The sequence below is a fragment of the Mustelus asterias genome, chromosome 4 (assembly GCF_964213995.1).
Source record: "Mustelus asterias chromosome 4, sMusAst1.hap1.1, whole genome shotgun sequence".
In the NCBI taxonomy this organism is placed as follows: domain Eukaryota; kingdom Metazoa; phylum Chordata; class Chondrichthyes; order Carcharhiniformes; family Triakidae; genus Mustelus; species Mustelus asterias.
The window spans coordinates 86,492,304-86,515,805 of NC_135804.1; the positions used below are offsets into that span (position 1 = coordinate 86,492,304).

Sequence of the window (23,502 nt, forward strand, 5' to 3'; positions counted from 1 at the left end):
CATGTCCTGGGACATAAGTTGAGGGGACCCCTCCAGTCGCCCTTGCAGTCCAAGGAGGGATGCTGTCATCTCCTCCTTGATGTTCACAACTCTGCCTTTGCAACCCCAACAAGTCTGGGATGACTGGATCCAGGGACACACCATTGAGCTGGGGCCCAGCATGTCTTGAGGATTCTCTTGTTTGTCTGCTGCCCCCACTTCATCATTAGCACAGGCAGGCTCTTCCTCCTCCCCGGCCAGTTTGAGAACTGTCTCCTCAAATGGTGTGAGGGTACTGAGGTCCGTCATTACTCTGGCTGGACTTGTTGTGGTTGAAATAGGGAGAGTGTAGGTGGCAACGTTGACATTTAAGATGGTGATGAGGTATGCAGGCGTAGGTCTCGAGTTGGAGCTGGAGTGTGAGGAGCATGGCAGCAAATAGGTGGCAACATGGTGATTGGGGGTGGGGGGCTCCTTATAGGTGTTGGCAAAGGCTGGAACCAGTTGGGTGACAGATGAAGGTGGAGGTGGGGGGCATGTGAGAAGGAGTCCAGAAAAAGGCTCACTTAACCTGGCTGAGCGAAGAAGATCGTTCATCTTCTTGTGGCACTGCTGCCCCATTCTCTTCTGCAGTGAGCTTGCACTCACCAGAGCTGCCACTGCATCCCAGGCATCCCAAGGGGTGGTGACCTTGGTGGAAGGCCTTCTCCTGTAGTGGGGGTAGAGTGCCTCCCACCAGTGTTGCACTCGCTCTGAGAATTGCAGGGCAGGTTTCCTGTCTGCCATCCCCTGCAGTCACTGTGGAACAAGTGCTGGGGAGCTGTTTATATGGGGCTCCCCACTGATTGGCACATTTAAGTTCTTCCATGGTGGGAGGTTATTCTCACGGCCATAAATACTTTTGTCAATGAGGCTCAAGACATGGTCAGAAATTACATTGGAGCGTCTGCACGATTCAGTTCGTTTTTCTCACTGGAATTCACACTCTGCCAGATTCTGGTAATATTGCCCCCCTTATCTTTGATCCTTGCTGCAAACTGTGTCCCTAACCATTGAGTCCATCTCCCTCGCTGGCAATTGTCTAAGACTGAACCGGATTGTTCACAACTTTGGTCTTTTATTAGACTTCATACTGAGCTTCCAACTGCATATCTGTGTTATCACTAAGACTGCTTTTTTGTAATTCTAACATTGCCTGACTCTTGTCCCTCTCTCAGCTCATCTGCTGCTGAATCCCTCATTCTTGCCTTCATTACTTCTGTTCTTGACTATTCAGTTGTAGTGCTGACCCACCTCCCACAATTTCCCCTGCATAAATCTGAGGTCATCCAAAGCTCTTTTTCTCATGTCCTTACTCACACCGAGTCCCCTATACTCACTGACCTAAATTAGCTACTGGTTAAGCAGTTGCCTCCATTTTCAAATTCTGATCCCTGTTTTCAAATCCCTCTGTGGCCTCACCCTCCCATTTCAGTATTCATCTCCAGCTCCACAACCTTCTGGGATATTTGCATTCCTCTAATCCTGGCTTCCTGAGCATCGTAAGAAGTTTAACAACACCAGGTTAAAGTCCAACAGGTTTATTTGGTAGCAAAAGCCACACAAGCTTTCGAGGCTCTGAGCCCCTTCTTCAGGTGAGTGGGAATTCTGTTCACAAACAGAACTTATAAGACACAGACTCAATTTACATGAATAATGGTTGGAATGCGAATACTTACAACTAATCCAGTCTTTAAGAAACAAAACAATGGGAGTGGAGAGAGCATCAAGACAGGCTAAAAAGATGTGTATTGTCTCCAGACAAGACAGCCAGTGAAACTCTGCAGGTCCACGCAACTGTGGGAGTTACAAATAGTGTGACATAAATTCTGATTCTAGGATCGCATGATAAAGACTCAGGAGGAAAAAAGCAGAAATATTTATGTGAAATAGTGTGACATAAACCCAATATCCCGGTTGAGGCCGTCCTTGTGTGTGCGGAACCTGGCTATCAGTTTCTGCTCCGCGACTCTGCGCTGTCGTGTGTCGCGAAGGCCGCCTTGGAGAACGCTTACCCGAATATCAGAGGCCGAATGCCCGTGACCGCTGAAGTGCTCCCCAACAGGAAGAGAACAGTCTTGCCTGGTGATTGTCGAGCGGTGTTCATTCATCCGTTGTCGCAGCGTCTGCATAGTTTCCCCAATGTACCATGCCTCGGGACATCCTGAGCATCACCAGTTTTAACTTGCTCCACCATTGATGGTTGTGTCTTCATCTGCTAAGGCCCTACGCTCCTTACACCTGCCTATCTCTCTTTCCTCCTTTTGAGACTCCCTCTTAAACCTACCTGTTTGACTGAACTTTAGGCCATATGCCCTAATATTTGCTTAGGTGGCTCAGTGTCAAGTTTTATTTTATAATATTCTTGTGAAGTGCTTTGGGATGGTTTATTGTAAAAACGCAGTGTGTAATTGTATTGTGGGTCGGTCTCTCTTTTCTATGAAGTGTTGCCCAGCTTCTGCTTAGTGCCTTCAACAGCTGGTGTGGCTGAAATGGAATATATGTTACACAATACAGACATTAGAGGGGTGATTTTAACCTAACCGGTCAGACAGCCTGCCTAATTTTACACTCCATTGATTTCAATAGAGAGTGAAATGGGACGGCGACAGAATGCTACATGACGTTTTGCTGTCAGTTTCCAGCTGAGCGACTTGGGCTAGGAATTATTCCCTAGGTGTGCAACAACAAATATTGAGGAAAGAGTCTTCTTATAAACGCATCACTCAACTTTCACAATTAATTTACAGTGAATAAGGGAACATAAAAACCATGATGAACTCTGGCCAGTAAACTGCCAGTCAGAGGGCAGTTTGATATCTGGCAAAGTAGAATGAATGTTGACATCTGCAATACCACAACTTGGCTATGGGTGCTTTAATTGTCCCACATAGGCAGTTGATTACATCATGTGCCAGTGGGAAACCAGCCGAAGATACAAGTCCAAGCTCCTGCTCATTCTGACTGGCATCATCACAGGCAAAGTTCACATATTTGCCAACCCTGGCAAGCTGTCTACAGGGTGATCTGGCATGTGTCTGTGGCAAAACCCTGGAAGGATCAGATAGCCACAAGATTGAGCCTCTGCCTGCTTGCTGCCCAGTGTGGTGCCTCTTCTAAGCTGCATTCCTCTGCTCCTCTCCCTTCTACTGCTCAGCTTCAGGCTGCTGTTGCTGGTCATGTTGCTCTTTTTCTGGTGTCTGGTTTAAGGCTAGTCGAGGTGCCATCCATGGTGACGTAATTCAGAAAATGTAGAGAGTAAGTTCTCAGCAAAAGTGCTGTGAAGAAACACTTTCTCACTATTGGCTATGTAGCTGTGAGTACTGGGTGCAGGATTTTCATGAGTGTTAATCATCTCCCTCAATTTCTATTGTGTTCTCGAAAAATCTTGAAAACCTTTGATTGCGATGTTAAACTTAAAACCATGTTGAAATATGACTCCAGTTGAGCGAATACAGGGGATTGTGCACCTCAAGTTGTATAATGCACTTGTGGTAAATGGTGGCTGGAGCCGGCTTCCCATTGTGCTGGTACTTTTGCTGGTTTTAATTCCTCACCTCCATCCGAACCCATACAATCCTGCATGTTAAAATTTCCCCAGAAGTGTTTTGAAGCAAGTTTCTTTGTCCACAGCAGAATGCTTGTTAGTAGTTCTACCATTCTTTGTCATTTGACGGGCGGCATGGTAGCACAGTGTTAGCACTGCTGCTACACAGCTCCAGGGACCTGGGTTCGATTCCTGGCTTGGGTTACTGTCTGTGTGGAGTTTGCACATTCTCCACGTGTCTGCGTGGGTTTCCTCTGGGTGCTCTGGTTTCCTCCCACAGTCCAAAGATGTGCGGGTTAGGTTGATTGGCCATGCTAAAATTGCCCCTTAGTGTCCTGAGATGCGTAGGTTAGGGGGATTAGCGGGTTAATATGTAGGGATATGGGGGTAGGGCCTGGGTAGGATTGTGGTCGGTGCAGACTCGATGGGCCAAATGGCCTCTTTCTGCACTGTAGGGTTTCTATGGTTCTATGAATGTCATTGAAAGCTTTTTCAGATTGAGGTTCAATCTGTAGGTTGTAAATATTAATTTCACTGGCAGCATCATAGGACTTATATTAAACTCTTAGACCACACAGCCAGACACTGATCCTGCATTGTTATTTCTTGAAATGAGAAAAATTCAGCAGAGCTGGTCCTCTCATTGCTCAGCTAGAAAAGGCAATGTGCACCTCGCTTATACAGGACATTCATTCCCTAATGGGTACTGATCTCAGCCAGGCTGGACATGGATAGGTCTGTGCAATTCTTTGTAAGATACAAATGCATCTCTCCTCCTGCCACCCTTGAACTAACCATCAGAAAGTGTATGAGTAACATTTAAGGGACAGTGGGATGTGGATAAAACTAAAGATGTTATAATAAAAGATCAGAAGTGATTTTTCTGGCAGTGCATAGCAGGGACATATGTCACATTACAAAAGATAGTCTAGAATATCTGATGCATTGTATTTCCTGCCACTCACTGGAAAGGCGTAGGGAACAGTTGTTCATACACATACGGCCCGTACTGCGGTTGCCTGTGCACACACACTTCCTGCCACCATACCCACCGGCGGAGATTTTGCCAAACGCCTGGGCAATTGATTTTGAACCAATTGAATCAGGAAATGGAAGTGAATTGACACTTCGTGCCTCACCCCCATTCCACTGTGGACCGAAATAGGCACCCAGAGGCTTTGAAAGAGAAACAGCTGCATCGACAGGGGGTTAAATCCTCTCACAAAACATCAATTAGCTTGCTACAAACCATAATAAATAACACCATGAAAATAAATAAAATAAATGGGATAATTTAAACTTTATTCATGCTATTTTCCCCTAAGCGTATTAGGGATTTGTGCAGGGTTCTCTGACACAGCATAGCTCAGTTGGTAGATAATGGGACTCTTAACCCTAGGTTCATTGTTTTTGAATTCTACTTGAGGTAATAGATTTTATGCTTAAGTATTAGATTCAAATTACGTTTTTATTGATTCTTACTAAAAAAAACAATCAATTCTCCAGCCTCTGAGCCTTCTCACTTCTCCGATCCTTTCACTTACCCGGTCATCTCACTTTCCCAACCCCCCCCCCCCCCCCCCACCCCCCCCCCCCCCCCCCCCCCCGCCCCCGCCCCCGCTCCCCCGCTCACTGCATCCTTCCTCAACCCTTTCATTTCCCCAGCCATTCCACAGCCCACTTCCCTGAACTGCCTGCACACGCTTCCTTCCCTGACCCTCCTGCCTGCTGATCCTCCCATTTGCAGTTTTTCTTGCATCCTCTTGCCATTTTCTTGGTGAGTGAGAGGGAGCGACAGAAGGAAGTGGCAATTGGGAGGGTCAGTAAATGGGAGGTTTGGGGAAGGCAGCAGCAAGTGGGTGAGGTGGCATGTGAGCGGGGGGCAGGGAGGGAAATGGGGACTGAGAGAGTCGGGGGAGTTGGTGAGGGGGGGGGGGTAATTTGAAAAAGTTAGTTATGTAAGTTATTAAGAGGATTTTTAGGCCAATTGGGTTCAAGGCAACCAGTAGGTCTTTGATGTAAAATTATAGGTCAGGTACATAACCCACCCTTATTATACATTTCCTTATAGGAAAGTGATTCCCGTTTAGCATGTTTTTGTTTAGCAAACTCTTTTTAGGAATACATTATGGATGCTGTGTGATGGATAGATGTAATTCTATCTTTAAAATGATGGGTGGAATTCTCCAGCCCCCCACTGTGGGTTTTCCCAAGGCAGAGGCACTTCCCATTGGCCACTGGCGGGATTTTCTGGTGCTGCGAATTTGATGGTGATTTACGGTACTAACCTGTGCCCTGCGGCAAGGGTTGACTTTGGTGGGACCAGAAGATCCTACCAGTGGGAAGGGCTGAGGATTCCGCCCTTGATCTTTGACCTTTGCCTTGCCAGTTTTCTTTCCCCAGTCCTCCTCCTGAAGTTATTGACTTCTTTTTGAGTTAAGAGGCCTTTGGTGCCTTTCCCAAATAGCCATGATCAAGTTTTATGATTGGTGGATGATGATGGTAGTGTATAATGTTCAATTTTGTCCTTATCCAATACCTGAATGGGTGCATATCCAGTAGAGGGCAATTAAAACTGATCAAGAACAAGAATCTAAGCCAATTGCCTGCTCCCTACTTATTTCCAATAACCAATGCATTTATTTGTTTCTAAAAGTCATCAGGTAAACTGTTTTATAATCCATTCCATTTTCTTGCAGCTTTGTTTGTCTCTTCAATGAGCAGGTAGGAACCAGTTGTCCAACTTCCAAATGCTTTTATCAAATCAGAAGTGCTTTGGATTCATGACACATTTTCAGACAGTTTTTTGGTCCACAATGGATAATTGGAATGTTTAACCATCTTCTTGACTCAAAACTGAATGGCCTAGCTGCTTCATAGAATTGTAAAATCATAGAATCCTGCAGTGCCGAAGGAGGCCATTCAGCCCTTCGTGTCTGCACTGACTACAATCCCACCCAGGCTCTATCCTCATAACCCCATGCATTTACCCTAGCTAGTCTCCCTGACACTAAGGGGCAATTTAGCATGACCAATCCACCTAACCTGCACATCTTTGGACTGTGGGAGGAAACCAGAGCACCCAGAGGAAACCCATACAGACATGGGGAAAACGTGCAGACTCCAAAAAGACAGTGTCCCAAGCCGGGAATTGAACCCAGGTCCCTGGCGCTGTGAGGCAGCAGTGCTAACCACACTGTGCTTGATATATTTATGACTTTTTGCATGAAGAAGAACTCAATAATATCTGACCTAAAATTATGATTTATTTGTTTGAACTAATGTCCTACAGTTTAAGATGAGGTATTATTAGGTGTTACCTTATAAAATACCCTTAACATTGTGAAGTAAGAGTTCATCTTTTGATTGCTTTCTGAGCTGAAAAGCCCAAGTTTATCCAGTATTTCCTCATAACATAGATCCCTGATATTAGTAATCAATTTCAAGGCTCCAGTGCATGAGTGTGTCTCTTATTTATTGGCAACTCAAAATGAGACATATAGGGGGCGATCATAGAATCATAGAAATCATAGAAACCCTACAGTACAGAAAGAGGCCATTCGGCCCATCGAGTCTGCACCGACCACAATCCCACCCAGGCCCTACCCCCATATCCCTACATCTCACCAAAAAAATTCTAAGTGCCAAACGAGTGTGAAAATGGAAGAGAATCAGGCTGTTTTTTTGGTTGCGATACCCCCTGCTACTGCGGTGCTTGTAATAAGTCTTCGGAGGCAGAAGTCCCTTCGTCAAAATCCCTTTATTTACAATTCCAACAGCAGTACAAAGTACTTTCAGACAGCAATCTACCTTCGGGAGTCCCAGAGGAACTGACATTCCCGTTTAAATACAAGGAAAAGATTCCCTAATTGGCCCATAAGTTGACTCCTTAATCAGGGAGTTCATATTCCAACAGGCCAACCTCAATGGCTCGATTGAAGTCATTACAGGGCTCTGCGGCTGAAACCCCCATTGTGCATGGACTGGTCAACCGCTGTTGCAGAGCGCCAGCGTTTGGTCAAAGCACGTTAAACCTTGATTATCACCCTCTCTGATTTATAATCCACAGTTTTGGCCCTGTAGTTCAATATCCCTATTGGCTTTGTTGATTGTTACTTTGCATTTCTTGAACATATTTGGCATTGAGTTTACACAGGCTCTTGGGTCTCTTGGCTTCATCTTTGGGTATTGTGACACCATTCAGTAAGTACATGTGTCATCTATTTTTCCTTTCTATGTGTGGCACTTTATATTTCATTTAAATTTCACCTGACATTGCCCTGCCCATGAATATACTTTATTCAACTCATTTTCTAATTTCTAACTTGGTATCATCCGCAAACTTGATCACTTTGCATTGACTTTCTGAATCCATATTATGTTTGAAACACTAGTGGCCCCACCAGTGAATACTGAAGTCAGCCACTCAGTAATTTCCCACACCTACTGAGATAAATTCTAACAAGTCCTCATTTCCAGTCCAGTAGTCAGTTTGTTATCCATTTCATCTGCACAGTTTTGACTTGAACTTGCCTTTTAGTCTTGGGTCACTTGAAAGCAATAATTTGAGCTCAGTGTTCAGTTGATACTTACAAATTGCTTTCACAATTCAGGACACCACAAATTGGATTACTGCAGACATCCATTAATCTGTATCTCTTTCACCAAAGTGAATATTGATGCCACTGTGTCAATCACTGAGTTGGAGGAGGGTAGGACTTCTGGCAGCATTCAAAACAAACCTCCTGCTTTACAGCAAGGTCTGTTTATTTAGCAAACAACAGCATTTATTTAAACAACACATTACAGCAAACGGCCATTTTGCTGAACAGAGTCTATTTAAATAGAGTCTCTTTGAACTATAGCAGCCTGAACCCATAACTGAAACTATAGTAAAGTCTCCCAGTAAAAGAAGAATTATTTCTCAAACAAGATGAAATGAGTGGAAGATAGTTGCATATAACAGATTACGTGCATAAAATCACTCACAGCTACAGTGATTGATGAGGGTGGGGTGTGGTTTACTCGGTCATCTCCATTCCTGTTGGGGCTAATGGGTCCTGATGTTTATGGAGTCATGATGTAGAGATGCCGGCGTTGGACTGGGGTAAACACAGTAAGAAGTCTCAACACCAGGTTAAAGTCCAACAGGTTTATTTGGTAGCAAAAGCCACTAGCTTTCGGAGCGCTGCTCCTCCTGGACTTACCTGACGAAGGAGCAGCGCTCCGAAAGCTAGTGGCTTTTGCTACCAAATAAACCTGTTGGACTTTAACCTGGTGTTGTGAGACTTCTTACTGTATTTACAGAGTGGCAGGGAGGGAATAATGACACTTCTTTGCAGGGTAAAGGGGAACACAGGATTGCTAAGAACTTGAGTACTGCTATATTTAATGGCAGCACTTCAGATTGATTTTTTAAAATTCTACTTCCCACCGGGCAGCTCAGAAGATTGACTGGGTGGGAAATCCAGCTTTGGAAATCTGGGGAAGGGATGGTTCCCTGAGGATTGTCATTGAGCATAGTGAGGTGGGCTAAAGGGGCCGACAGGTCACGGGCAGGGGGAGGGGGGGGGGGTGTGGGGGGGGGGCAGTGTGTGGGGGGGAGGCTAATAGGTCCTGATGTTTACGGAGGTTGCGGGCTAATAGGGAGTTTCGGACTGGCAGTTAGGAGCGAGGCTTGGCATCTCAGGTCTGGAGAGGGTGAGGTTGTCAGATGGCGAGTCAGATGATTGTGGCAGCAGATTTGCTTGAGGATTCAGAGAAAGCATTTCTACCCCTCCTGGCATGTACCCAATCCTGCCACAGTTAAAATGGATGCAGGTGCATTTCATACATTTTCCGAATTATCTCTCGCCCACCATTCCCCGGAAATGACTTCAGCGAGGCCATTGAAGTTGGCCTCTTGGAATATGAGCTCCCTGATTGAGCTTATTATTGCCTGCCCAATCAGGGAATCTTTTCTGTATATATAACTAGGAGTGTCAGGCATTCCGGATGCTGACACAGAACCTGTAGCACTCTATGAACTACAATGGAGTTTGTAAAAAAAAGAGTGGAATCTGGGGAACACCTACTGCTCTGCAGCCATTGGCCATTCATAGACTGGACACGGGAATTCCACTCTTCTGGATCAGCAAATCTCGCTTTAGGGAACTGCTGGCCAATCAAATGTAGCAGCTCTCCAGCACTTTGGGACAGTGGTATACAGGGTTGGATCAGGATTTGGGTAATGTCTGGGGATCTTGCAAGATGCCAAGTACTAGCAGACCCCAGCTGGGAATTCACAGGTCAATGAGGGCAATGGAAAACCTGGGAGCATATAACACCTTTGGTGAGGGAGGAGGGGGAAAGGTGGTGTGGTGGTCCCTCCAATGGTCATAGGGGTCTGTTGGGGAGGGGGGAGGGGGGAGGGGAGGGCCCCCCCTCACATTGCCACCAGGCCCCCCCTCACATTGCCACCAGCAGCCCATGAGGGAAACTGGGCTGGGCTTTTGGTGTGCGCTACTCCCATCGCTGCTTAAATCCTGACTTAAGGGATACAATTGGCCTATTGGTGGGTGGGCTACCCAGCACCAATCCGCCAGTGGTATAATTGTGACGGGTGCAGGTAAAATCTGGCCATATGCTCTTTCAATTAAGGAACACGACTGTAGCCAATGTTTGTGGTAGAATTGCTGTTAATAATGTTACAAATAATTTAAATTTTCAGGTTCTATTCACTCTTAAATTTGGGATAAAGAAAGGAGCAATCGCTTGCAAATGAATTTTGTTTGGGTCTGTAATAAAAGCCGAGTGCCTGCTATGAAAAAAAATGTTGGGTTTGATAAGAAAATTAATTTCAGAAAGACAAATAAAATATCTTTAACGTATGAGTGCTTCCACAATGTGCCACATCTCATTAGCTGTATTGTCAGTGTGTCTTCCCCGTGGAATCTTGCTCAGTTTCCTGTATGTGACTCAGGAACCTCAAGGTGCACTGTGCACTGATACTGTCCGCTTGGTACAGGGGGAACATTAAACACTGCCTGTGATGAACTGCTGAGTCTGATTATGTCTTCATCTGACTTCATGCCCCCTTAAAGCAAGGCTGCTTGCTTGTGATTAGAAGAAGAAACCTATGACGATTTTCTCCTCCTTAACTTGGTGACACTAAGGCGAGTTGCGATGACTCCCATCATTGGTCCAGCAAACTCCCTACAGACTGGTAAATCGAAGCCAACGATTTCCTGATCTGAATGCTGTCGCTGCTGATTAAATGAAGACACTCAAACATCAGGGTGTGCATTTCTGTTTGTCTCAGTGAAATTCCTACATTTTTATGTCCATGTGACACGAAGCCCTCAAAGTCACAAAATGTAGATTTCTACCGATGCTTATGGTGCACTCAGATTGACAGAGATGCTATATTGTGTTTGCTGGGGGGAGTCGGTGACTGGGGCAGATGTTGCGCTGTAGAAGCAGCTGTTCACCGCCCTAATTGTTAATGCTCCATTGGAGATGCAGAGTTCTGCGGCTCCTATAGCTGTGGAATTGTGTATAACCACTGAAGTGTGTGATATCTGTGTGCAGTCTGTACACGTGGTGAATTGTTGTCCTCCCTCTGCAGATCATTAGGAGCATGTGCAGGGCTCCGAGGAAAGACAAACATTTTAAAATTAAACTTGTGATTGCAGAGGGTCAGATCACCAAACCTATTTAAACAAGAAGGGCAGTTATTAGATTTATGTGTGACAAGCATTCAAAGAAGCTATATTTTAAGTCCAAATAATTTTGTTACTTCTATTGAATGGCATTTTTAACAAGTTTGAAATGTTAAAAATTATGACGACATACAACAGTTGTTCCTTTTGTTGTTTGATGCATTGGAACGGCCCTTGGGATAAGGGGAGGATTTTCTATCAAATTTCAAAACCTATCAAAACATCTGTGGCTGTGTAAATACTGGACTTCACTTATTGAGTAACTCCCTTTTCTTTTTGATCTAAAAAAATATGCACAAAGATCTGGAAGGAACAGAACACTCCCACTGCTCAAGCCTTGCGCAGAGGACAGATTTTGATCTGTATGATGCACAAGGTTTAAGCGGTGTATATATGCACGCACATTTCAAGATCCGTACAACTCCTTTAAATGTTTCTTTGTGACACAAAGGAATCAATGTGGGTATATTTACAAAAAGATGTAAAATTTGTATTCATGCATTGTGTACATACATCAGAAAGGCATTGTTTCATGTGCAAATGGTCTTTTCACATTGTGCTCAGGATTAAATCGACAGCATTTGAAATGCAGTCCAATAACATATATCCTATAACATCCTATAAAATGCCTGGGAGTGGCTGATGTTCACACTGATGAGAACAGAAGTCTGACCCACAGCTAGTTCAGGCTACCTGCAACATAATATCATTGAGGCAGCCTTCTGTTAAAGTTGGTCACTTTCCAAACAACCTTTCTTCCGCTGAGTGGGGTTGGGGTTCTGGAGAAGAGTGTTTAGTGGGATATCTGTAACACAAAATGCTGTTTGCACTTTTTAATGTAACAGTATTATCATTGTTGGAGGTTCAATAGAAAGAAACTTGTTTCCTATACCTCTGAACTCTGTTCTTGCAGCCCTCGAAAATCTGGGGCCGCAATTTAACTGTCCTCCCCCACCACGGGAATTGGAGCAGGCGAGGGGCGGACGATGGAAAGGTCCATTGACCTTGGGCGGGATTTTACAGTTTCGGGATGAGCGATGCCATAAAATCCCGCCCTGGGTCTTTGGCACTACCAGAAGAAGCCTCAGATACACAGACGTTAGATGTAATGGTCTCATCAAAGACCCCATAAAAATTTCTCTTGTTGCTGGATGTAGTGCAGGTCATGATCACTTTGGTGAAGGTTTCTACTTTTTGGTATTTCTAATAAAATTTAAAGTTTGTTTTAAAGAGTTTCCAAAAATTCAGGATGATTTTTTTTCAGGTTCTGCACTAAATATTCCTACTTTCTCTCTTAGGTTCTTAACTCATCTGTTGACCCACAGTGTCATCAGGTTATACAGTAGAAAAAGAGATCCTTTGGCCCATCATGTGTGTGTTGGCCATCAAGCACCTATCTATTCTAATCCTTTCGATCGAGAAATAGGGATGTAGGATATAGGAGCAGGGATAGGCCATTCAGACTGACAAGCCTGCTCTGCTATTCAGACAGATCATGGCTGAGCATCTACTGCCATTTACACCCACTATTCCCTTACGCCTTGATATTATTAGTATCCAGATGTCTTTCAATTTCTGCATTGAACATGCTCAATGATTGAACTTCCAAAGCCCTCTGGTGTAGAGAATTCGAAAGATTCACCACCCCTTTGAATAAAGGAATTCCTCCTCACCTCAGTCTTAAACTGCCTGCCACTTCTTCTGAGACTGTGGCTCTAGATTCTCCATGTGGAGATGCCGGTGTTGGACTGGGGTAAACACAGTAAGAAGTCTCACAACACCAGGTTAAAGTCCAACAGGTTTATTTGGTAGCAAAAGCCACTTTTGCTACCGTGGAAAAGTAGCTTTTGCTACCAAATAAACCTGTTGGACTTTAACCTGGTGTTGTGAGACTTCTTACTCTAGATTCTCCAGCCAGACATCCTATTCCCATCTACCCTGTTACACCCTAGAAGAGTTTTCTAAGTTTCAACGAATCCACCTCTCATTCTTTGAGGGTCTAGAGAATACAGGCCCAATTTCCTCAATCTCCCCTTATAAAACAATCCTGACATCCCAGGGGTTAGTCTGGTGAACCTACATTACATTTTCTCTGTGGCAAACGTATCTTTCCTTAGATAAGGAGACAAAAACTGTACTCCAGTTGCAGTCTCACCCAATACAATTACAGCAAGAGATCTTTACTCCTGTACTCAAATCCCCTTGCTATGAAGGCCAACAGACTATTTGCCTTCCTAATTGCTTGCTGCACTTGCATACTTAGTGACACATGAATAAGGACAACGAAGTCCCTTTGAACATCAATGCTTCCCAACCTCTCAGTATTTGAGAAATACTCTGCCTTTCCGTTTTTGCTACCAACGTGGTTGACTTCACACTTGTTCACTTTTATATTCCATCTGCCATATTCTTGCCCACTCCCTGGCCTGTCCAAATCCCCATGAAGCTTCCTTGCATACTCCACACAATTCACCTTCCCACCTAGTTTTGTGCCGTCAGCAAATTTGGAACTATTATATTTGGTCCCCACATCCAAGTCATTTATATATAGATTGTGAGCAGCTGTGGACCTAGCACTGATCATTGTGGTACCCCACTAGTAACAGCTTGCCATCCTAAGAATGACACATTTATTCGTACTCTGTTTTCTGTCTGTTAACTAGTTCCCAAGGCATTGCGGTATTTCACACCCTCATTCAATGTACTTTAATTCTGTTTACTAACCTGTGTGGGATCTTATTGAAAGTCTTCTGAAAATACAAATGCACCACATCCACTGGTTCTCCTTTATGCTACAAGTAATCCTCAAATAACACCAACAGGTTTGCCAAACATGATTTCTCTTTCATAAATTCATGTTGACTCTTCCTAATCATATCATTATTTTCTAAGTGTCCAGTTATCACATCTTTTATAATAGATTCTAACATTTTTCCAATTACTGACATCATACTAGCAGGTCTATAGTTCTAGGTTTCTTTTCTCCCTCCATTCTTAAATAGTTGGGTTACTTTTGCTACTTTCCAGGCTGCAACAATCTTTCTAGAATCGATAGAATTTTGAAAGATAACCACCAATGCATTCACTATCTCTGTAGCCATCTCCTTTAGCACTTTGGGAAGTGGCTCATCTGAAGCTTTATCAACCTTCAATCCAATTAATAAAGAGGTAGTACTCAAAAATTAATACTATTTACTTTAACTTCCTCATTTTTGTAAGTCCCTTGGTTCCTTAGTATTTCTGGGTGATTTTCTATATCTTCCTCCATGAAGGCAGACATAAAGTAACTGTTTAGTTTTTCCGCCATTTCCCTATTTCCTATTATTTCTTGTTAATTTTCCTGTTTGTGCCTGTAATGGACCCATATTTGCCCTTGGTAATTTTTTCCTTTTCACACCTAAAGAGGCTTTTAACATTCCGTCTTTGTTGCCCAATAGCCTATGTTCATGTTCTCTTTACCCTTCTTCTTATTAGTTTCTTAGTCATTCTTTGCTGGATTCTGAATTGTTCCCAATCCTCAGGCTTGCCACTTTTTCCTGGCAGGGTTATGTAACTGGACTAGTAATTGAAAGGCTTAACTAACTAACTTAACAAAACTAATACACAATCCCATTATCGCAGTTCGAGATTTTGGCCTAATTGTTCACACGAATGGCGAGATTCCCAGTGGCAGAGGCTGGATTCCAGAAATCCTGGCCCCGAACTTTGTCCCCATCATTTTCACAAAAAGGAGAATGGGGCAGGTTGTAGTTGCACGTCTGTGGTTCATGGAGGCAACTACACATCCTAAAGTGCAACTGCCTTCAATCAGAATCAATTTTTGTTAATGTAATGCCCAGAACATGACTTGCGCATTTTAGGCTTATCAGGACAAGATCTTTAGTGGGGCTCTTTGCAGATGTAGGGTACACTATTGGAAATGTAGAGTACCTATTTAGATACGGTTCTGGGACACCATTGGGAGAGGTGAGTTGTCCTTTGGGATTGTTCAAAATATTTATGAATGTACAAAAAAAGTGGATAAACGCTTTTGAACTGTCAAGCTCATTGGAATTTTCTGGGAGCAGTCAAGGTATTTAATTCTCCTACCCTTTAAACATTTTAAAGAACTGTTTGCAGCTTTAAAAAAAAACAGTGCTTGCTATTTGATTCTGTCTGTTGGCATAAGCCTGGAAGTTAACATTATAGCATTAGTGCTGAATGACTGGCTTCACAAACTATCCTTACTACAGTGGGCTGCCTGTCGGTTCACAGTTTGATTGACAGTTCCAAGTGCTGATAAAGTATTTGAAGTGGGACTATGAATACGAATGTTTGTTGTTATAATGGATTATGTGAATGAAGGATTTTAAATGGAGTGAATGGGTTTTTTATCAATGAAAGATTTTTTAAAAATTGTGAATTCATCAATAGACACTTAGGACTTGACATTATTTCCTCTCAGCTGAGATCTGCCCATGGTGAAGACTCTGTGAGTTGTCATGCAGCGTGTAAGGACAACAGGTAATGGGTAGGAGGCATAGATTTGCATGAGTTGACTCTGTTGTCACTGAGGCTATAAACGGCCATGTGAGGTGAGTCAGGGCATAGATTAGCATGGAAGGTATGAGGGACTATGGGGGAAATTAGGGGGCAGATAGGACAAAGTGCTGAGTCATTGATATGGCCTTTTCCCTATCCCACCTCCCCACCTCGCAGGCAGCGGGCCTGTCTCTCATTACACCCCACGTACTTCCCCCCCCCCCCCAAAACGCACATTTGACTATGTGGTGAAATTCTTCAGGCGTCGGGTTTATGAAACAGGGAATTCTCCTGACCCGGAAGTGAAAATTCGGACCTTTGAATTCAGTTTTAAAAACCGAGAAAAATTGTGGTCATAGTTGTCATAAAAACACAATTAATTCACTGATATTAATTGAAGTTTTTATTTATTCATTTGCAGAATGTGGACAACGCCAGCAAGGCCAACATTTACTGCCCATCTCTAGTATCTTACCAGAGTGGCTTACTGACCCATTTTAGAGAGCACACTGCAGTGAGTCTGGAGTCACATATAAGCCGACAGGTAAGGGCAGCAGATTTCCTTTTTGAAAAGACATTAATGAACTAGATAGGGCTTCACAACAATGTGGTAATTACATAGCCATCATTATAAATAATATTTTATTCCGGATTTATTTATCAATTGAATTTTTAATTACCTGTGGGTGAGTTGGAATTTGAACTCAGTCTCTGGATCATTAGTCTTGGATTCTGGATTATTCATCTGCTATCATATTTACTTTGCTACCATTCTCTATTTGCAAATAGAGGAACATCTGAGAGAGTAATATTGTTAGTTTAAAAAGTGATTGCTTTTACAAAGTCCTTGCCGTGCCTAGCTTTCTTATGTAACATGCTCTGTTTCAGGGATTTGATGTCGATCTGAAATAAAGATGCCACTCATCAAGAGGATCATTGAACCACGGCATCTGTGTCATGGGGCTTTACCAGAAGGTGTCACCAGTGAGTTGGAATGTGTGACGAACAGCACATTAGCTGCCATTATAAAGCAGCTTGGCAGTCTCAGTACGTACCTTCATGTTTAATCTGCTTTCTGTTATTATTCCTGCCAAGATTTACCGATTGTGCTGAAAAAATGTATTTCTGGTAATGGAAGCCATTCGTTCCCTTGTGGTTGCAAAGGGAACCCATGGGATTTCAATAACCTCAACTCATTTCCAAGTAAGCATGGGATCATATGACACTGTATAGAAGCTGCAAATACCATATTGATGCAGTAGCATGTCCTCTTCTAAGGTTGAAGTTAAGTCAGGTGGCTGGAAGTTGGAAATTTCACCATATAAATATAATGGGCAGAATTTTCCCATCTCAGACTAAGTCCCATTGGGGGATGGTGTGGGGGGGGGGGGGGGGGGGGGGGTGTGGGCGGGGGGGGGGGGGGAGTGTTTGCTGCTGCAGAGGTCAATGGGAGACCATGTCGTATATTCCAGCACCAATCTCATTAATCATGCATCCAGTGGTTTAGTGCTGTGTTCCATGGCTGGGTGGGCTTGATGGCATGTGTCATCATATCTGGGTGCCATATTGAAAAGGTGCCCAACATCACTGACCTACCATTGAAGAAGAAAGAAGATGGAAATCCTGAAGAAAGAATCTCCAGGAACAGGCTTGAAATATCCACCTGATAGATGCTCTTCCCGTCCACTGCTGTAGTGTTCCAGGTTCCACGGTCACTGGTGGCCTCCATCCCAAACACCGGAGGAAGCCCCAGGCATTCTTCAACTAAGTTGCGATTTCTGCACACCATGTTCCAAACGTATTCTGGACCGGCGAGTTTTTCTGCTGGCATCGCAGAGAATTGAAAGTGGGAGGGGCAAGATTCCGGTCAGGTCTTCATCTGCATTCCATTAGTGGGGTGCAAATCAGTTTCACACTGGCCACCAGCGGGTTTCCTGATCCACCATGGCACCAGCTGAAGATCCTGTGGGAAATTCATGGCGGCGTAAAACCTATTTCTTGAATTCCTACTGAATCCCCCCACCCTGTTGGAGACAGCGATGGACAATGTCACAGTGGTACTCATGTAACTCATGCAAGCATGAAAGGAAATGAGAAAGGAGAAGGCCAGAAACCTCTCTGCTCTGGACTTCAAGGCTGGAATTTTACCGGCATGCCTGCCCCAATTCCGGGGGTGGGTGAGGCTCAGAGAACAGTATTCTCCGTTGGCCTCGGGCGGGATTGTATGAACCTCGGGCAGACATACTGGTAAAATTCCGCCCCAAACGTGCTTTGTTATTCTATCACATCCGATGAATTTAAACAATTGTCCACAGCAACTTAGCACACAAAATCTTGCCACATAAACTGCACTGGTATCTTACAGGCATCAACAAAGACAACTGATAGTTATATCTTTGTCACCTTCAATTTCTCCTCTGCATGCAGCTTGCAATTAAAAATTGTCTGTTTCTTCATTATATTGAGAATGCTTAGAATAGACTGTGGTTCTAACTGATGCACTTGCCTTCTTCCTCACAGGTAGACATGCTGAAGATATATTTGGAGAGCTTTTTAATGAAGCTAACAATTTCTGTATGCGAGTTAATTCTCTGCAGGAGAGAATTGATTGCCTGGCAATTAAAGTCACCCAACTGGATTCCACTGTGGAGGAAGGTCAGTGAAGTGGGCGAGAGGATTGCAGACCAGGATAAACTGATAAGCAGTTGCATTGTATTGTGCTGGGAGGGTTTTCTGCAATTTGTATGTATTGGCGAAGAGAAATTAGCCAGATAGAGGACACACAACCAAAGAGCATGATGTGTAACAAAAGGAGTCCTGAAAATATAATCACACAAACATGAAAGGAGGCCTATGTGCATCCGAGGCCTCAAACATTCTCACTGCAAATTAGTACAATTCCCAGCCCTTTCAGAACAAATCACTTACCGGGATTTTACGGCCTCGATCGAGCGATATCGGAAAATCCTGTCCAAGGTCAACGGACATTTCTGTTGTCTGTCCTCGCCCGCTCCTATTCTGTGGCGGGGGGGGGGGGGGGTAGAATCCTGGCAACTGAGTTTGTTTATAAACTTTTAATGTTGCTTTTTCAGAAGATGGGTTTGGATGAAGAAGCTTCTTTTCCCATTTGATTTCAGTTTTACAAAATACTCTAACCCTCCTATCATCTCACTAAATAGTTTTAGTTAAACAGAGTAAAGAACTTCAAGAGCACATATGAAGAACTAGTCACACCAAATTGGCAGGTAGGACCTATATAGACATCTGCACTTAGCACTGATTATGCCTATGCCTAACTTGCAAGTTCACAGACAGATCATGCTTGGTTTCTTAAAATGACAGTTATTGCTACATTCGTAGGAGACGTGATTGAATCATTTTTTTGTAACTCAATCACAGCTTGTTACTTACTCCTGCTGTACTGGCTTTGGGGAGCAATTATTGGAGCAATTATTACTGTGGCAGATTTGTGAATGTGCTCTTTACACATGTGTGTACATCTCTGCTATAAATAACGAATGGCAAAAACTCTCCCCAGAAATTCATACATCTGTCACTTCTTTGTCAGCAGATAAAATGTTGGGTGAGATTTTCTGGCTTCCCCCCAGCGTTTCTCTCGGTGGCGGGAGGCAATGTGGCACTTGCTGGTGGTGGGATTTGCTGGATCACAACACTATCACTGGGAATTTCCATTGAAGCCATCCCATGCTGCCTGGAACCCCGTTGCAGGAGGTGTGCCGCTGGCGGGACCAGGGAATCCGGCCAGAGAGTTCTAGCCATTACCTGCAATAAATTGACTGATTTTGTACAGAAGTTTTTATTATGGGACTAAAGATTCAAATCTCTCCGTGGCAAGCTATGAACTGGCATTTCTATGAAGGTTTTTTGTGTGCCAACATCAAAATAAATGAAACCTGTGTGTGTCTCACCTATATATGGTTTTAAAACCTGGGAAAGCCACTTGGGTGGCACGGTGGCACAGTGGTTAGCACTGCCGCCTCACATCACCAGGGACCTGGGTTCAATTCCTGGCTGGGATCACTGTCTGTGGAGTCTGCATGTTCTCTCCGTGTCTACGTAGATTTTCTCCGGGTGCTCTGGTTTTCTCCCACAGTCCGAAAGACATGCAGATTTAGGTGCATTGGCCATGCTAACTTCTCCCTCAGTGTACCAAACAGGCGCCGGAGTGTGGCGACTCGGGGATTTTCACAGTAAATTCATTGCAGTGTTAATGTAAGCCTACTTGTGACACTAATAAATAAAAAACTTTAAAAGGATGTACAAACAATGGAAATCTTACTGGTTCAAGGAGACATCCTTCTGCTATCTTCCATTTCCATTAAGATAAGGTTCAGAAATTCTGCAAGTTGTTTGCCTGCTTGATGACTATGAAATTAACTTTTAGGACTGGGAACTGTGGAAACCAATAGGAATAAGATTTGCTAAAATGCATTGAGTTTGTTTATTTCTAGTAGTATTTTCCAACATTGATGAGATTTCTAAATGAAAATGATATTGTCTCATTTGTTAATTTTGAAAATGTCTCTCCTGTGAAAAGTCAAAGGCTCTTTTGCTCTTTTCAAATCTTACTGTGGTTTATTTCTGTTTTTGTTGTCTCCAGCTCTGCAATCCCCCAAGGCTGAGCTTCAAATCCCCATACTTTGCGATGAGATCTATATAAGCTTTTGATAATTCATCCAGGAAGATGAATGACAGCCTGAATTTATGTAGGACCTTTAGTGCAGCAAAGTGCAATGCAGAGGCAAAATCAGACAAAAACTGAGTTCAAAGCTGTTTCGAGGTTTCCTCCTTCCTAATAAGGAGCAATATGCATGTTTATAGCATCTTTAATGAAAAAGAAAATTCAAAGGCACTTAACAGAAATTGAATCAAAAATTTGTGCCAAGTCAATGAAAAGAAGATGAGTCAAAACCTTTTGGGAGGGTTTTTAGGAGAGGGGAATAAAAAGATGGAACAGTTTAAGATTCTAAGAGTTTAGGATCTACACAACTGACAATAAGGTAGTTGGAAGGAAAGGTGATCCGTTGAGGCCAGATTCTGAAGAAAACAGAATTCTCAAGACGTTTTAAGGCTTGAGGAGGTAACAGGTTATAGGGTGAAGCCATGAAGGATTTAAACGTGTGGATGAGAATTATAAATTGAAGACATTGGGCTCCTGGGAGCCAAAGGAGCACAGCACAGGGTGATGGGCCAAAGAGACTTGGTGCAGGATAGGATATATTTAGCAATTTTGGACAAGTGAAATTTATGATGCGTAATGTATGTGCGGCAGGCTTGGAGGATATTGGAATAGTTGAGTTTAGATTTGATATTCACCTGGATGACTGTTCCAGCAGCATATGGGCTGATGCTGGAGTGGAGGTCGGTGTTATGATGCGGTGAATATGGGGTAAAATGTCTACCAATACATTGAAAAAGATGCTGAGGTTCACCTGAGTAGCTGGGGAGAAGGGATGGAATCAGTGTCGAGAGCATGGAGTTTGTGCCAGGGGCCGTTCAGTCTCCTCACAGTTTTAACTGGAGGAGATTGTGTGTTACCCAAGAATGACTATCACAAAGCTGTCTGATGGCACAAACATATTGCAGGAGTCAAGAGAAGTGGTGGAGAGATAGAGGTTAGTTTCATCAGTATTCTTACAGAAACTATTGCCAGAGCAAAATTAGGGTGTGCTTCATGCAAAAAGTAGTAGAAATATTAACCCCTCTCCCAAAAAGTCTGAGGATGCTGGAATAATTGAACCTTTCAAGACTGAAATCGAAGCTTTTAGTTTGGTATGGTATTAAGAGATATGGACAAAAGGTGGGTTGAGGCACAGATCAGCCATGATCTAACTGAATCATAGAAGCCCTACAGAGCAGAAGGTGGCCATTTGGCCCATTGAGCCTGCATCGACAACAATCCCACACAGGCTCTATTCCTGTAACCCCACGTATTTAGCCTGCTAATCCTCCTGACACTGGTCACTTTAGCATGGACAATCAACCTAACCCACACATCTTTGGACTGTGGAAGGAAACTGGAGTACCTGGAGGAAACCCACACAGAGCAGGGCGAATGTGCAAACTCCACACAGAAAGCCATACACAGAAGGGTGAACTAGGCTTGAGGGGCTCAATGCCTTACTCTTGTTCCTACTCTATGTTCCTACTCTACATTGTTATGTTATCAGGAACTGATAATATTTGCTGCACAGTGTCACTGACTATGTTAAAGGTTGATAGTTGCAGCAGGTGTTTTACAGTCACTTTGTCGGAGGCCACATATGAACGTAATACCTTGCCTGAGAACCACTCTGGATTGCTGCAACATGTTGCACCAGAGAGGGGTGAGCCACAGATGTCCTGCACTGCAGGGCTTGGCTTTTCATCCTGGTTTGTCATCTTGGTTTGTCAGTTCGAAAGCAGTCCTCTACAGCCAGCCAGGCCTCCTCCAGTGACTGTGAAAGTGAATTTGCCCTCAGCAATGCTTCCTCCCCCGCCCTCACCAAGTGACGTGTTGTAATAATGAGTAATACCCTGTAGGTCTCTCTACCCTCATACTTCAGCTTGCAAAATCACTGATGCCTACACACACTCCCCCACAGATTTCTAACTTAAGGATATTAATTCTGCTGGAACGGATTTGATCTACAGCTAAAAGGAATAGTATTTTAAATTAACCCTGTGTGAGGAGGATTATTTTACCATAAACCTAAAGCTTAATCGTGTCTTTGCAGGGTTTGCTAATGAACTCACTATTTCACCCTGCATTTGAACCCTATTGATTTTGCTGTGTTAGTATAAACTTGGTTTGCTTGGGTGTTACTTACATGTTTGTATGTGTGATATTTAAATGAGACCCTGCTGCCCAGTCTTGTTGGCTTTGTTACTCACTACAGGGCCTCCCTGTTGGGGGGTGGGGGAGGGGAGGTGGGAGGTGGGGGGGGGGGGGGGGGGGGGTGATTCTCCCAAAAGTACTGAATTGGCGAGAAAACTGGTCTAAATTCCGACTGCTTCTTCAGTTCAACTTCAGACTCGAATCTCCCACACTCTGCAATGCAGAGGTCACAATCGTGAATCGCACTAAAAGCTTGGGGGTAGGGTGGGGGGTGCCTATTCACGCCAGAGGCTGACAGCTCTCGAACTGTGCGCATGCGCAGTGGCCCTGATCTGTCTGTCTCCTGTTTGCTGGCCAGCTCAATCGCTGACCAGCCCGGGACCCTAGCAGTGCCCCCCCCCCCCCCCCCCCCCCCCCCGCCTCCTCCCATGGACTGATCGTGGTCCTGCAAGCATTCCCGGGCCAGCCCCAACCACTCTCTCTCCCCTGTCCAGGAGCTGTCTAATGCCCCCTGGCCATGGGCACTTTGCCCCTTGGGCAGTACTACAGGTCACAGGCTGGCACTGCCTGGATGCTCATGCGTACGGGGCACCCCCCCCCCCCACTGTCCGACCCCCTGGGGGCCCCTAATTGCACCACCCCTTCACTCTGGCGGGGTGTCCCGCCAGTCTTTGAATGTGGGGAGCTACTCTAAACCCTGCCAAAGTGAAATACTCCTGGCGGGGTGGGAGATGCTATCGGGCCTGGAGAATTCCGTGCCAGGCTCGATAATCATATTTAAAATATATTTTAAATAGATTTTAAAAAGGTTTAAATTACTTATCTCTCTTCCTGCTGTTTCCAGCGCAGTCCTGGCTGCGTCTGTTCTCCGGCTGTGG

The 23,502-nt window shown here is 44.1% G+C and overlaps 1 protein-coding gene across 1 annotated transcript in view; it reads left to right on the forward strand.

Annotated features, from left to right (window-relative positions):
• Window positions 1–16,700: 16,700 nt before the first annotated feature.
• The window catches only part of LOC144492347 (actin-binding protein WASF3-like), a 35,109-nt gene continuing 28,307 nt past the window's right edge, over window positions 16,701–23,502 (forward strand). The window contains exons 1-2 of the mRNA XM_078210343.1: window positions 16,701–16,833; window positions 18,307–18,441. Of these exons, the coding sequence (XP_078066469.1) occupies window positions 16,701–16,833; window positions 18,307–18,441 (268 nt within the window). The remainder of the gene's footprint in view (window positions 16,834–18,306; window positions 18,442–23,502) is intronic.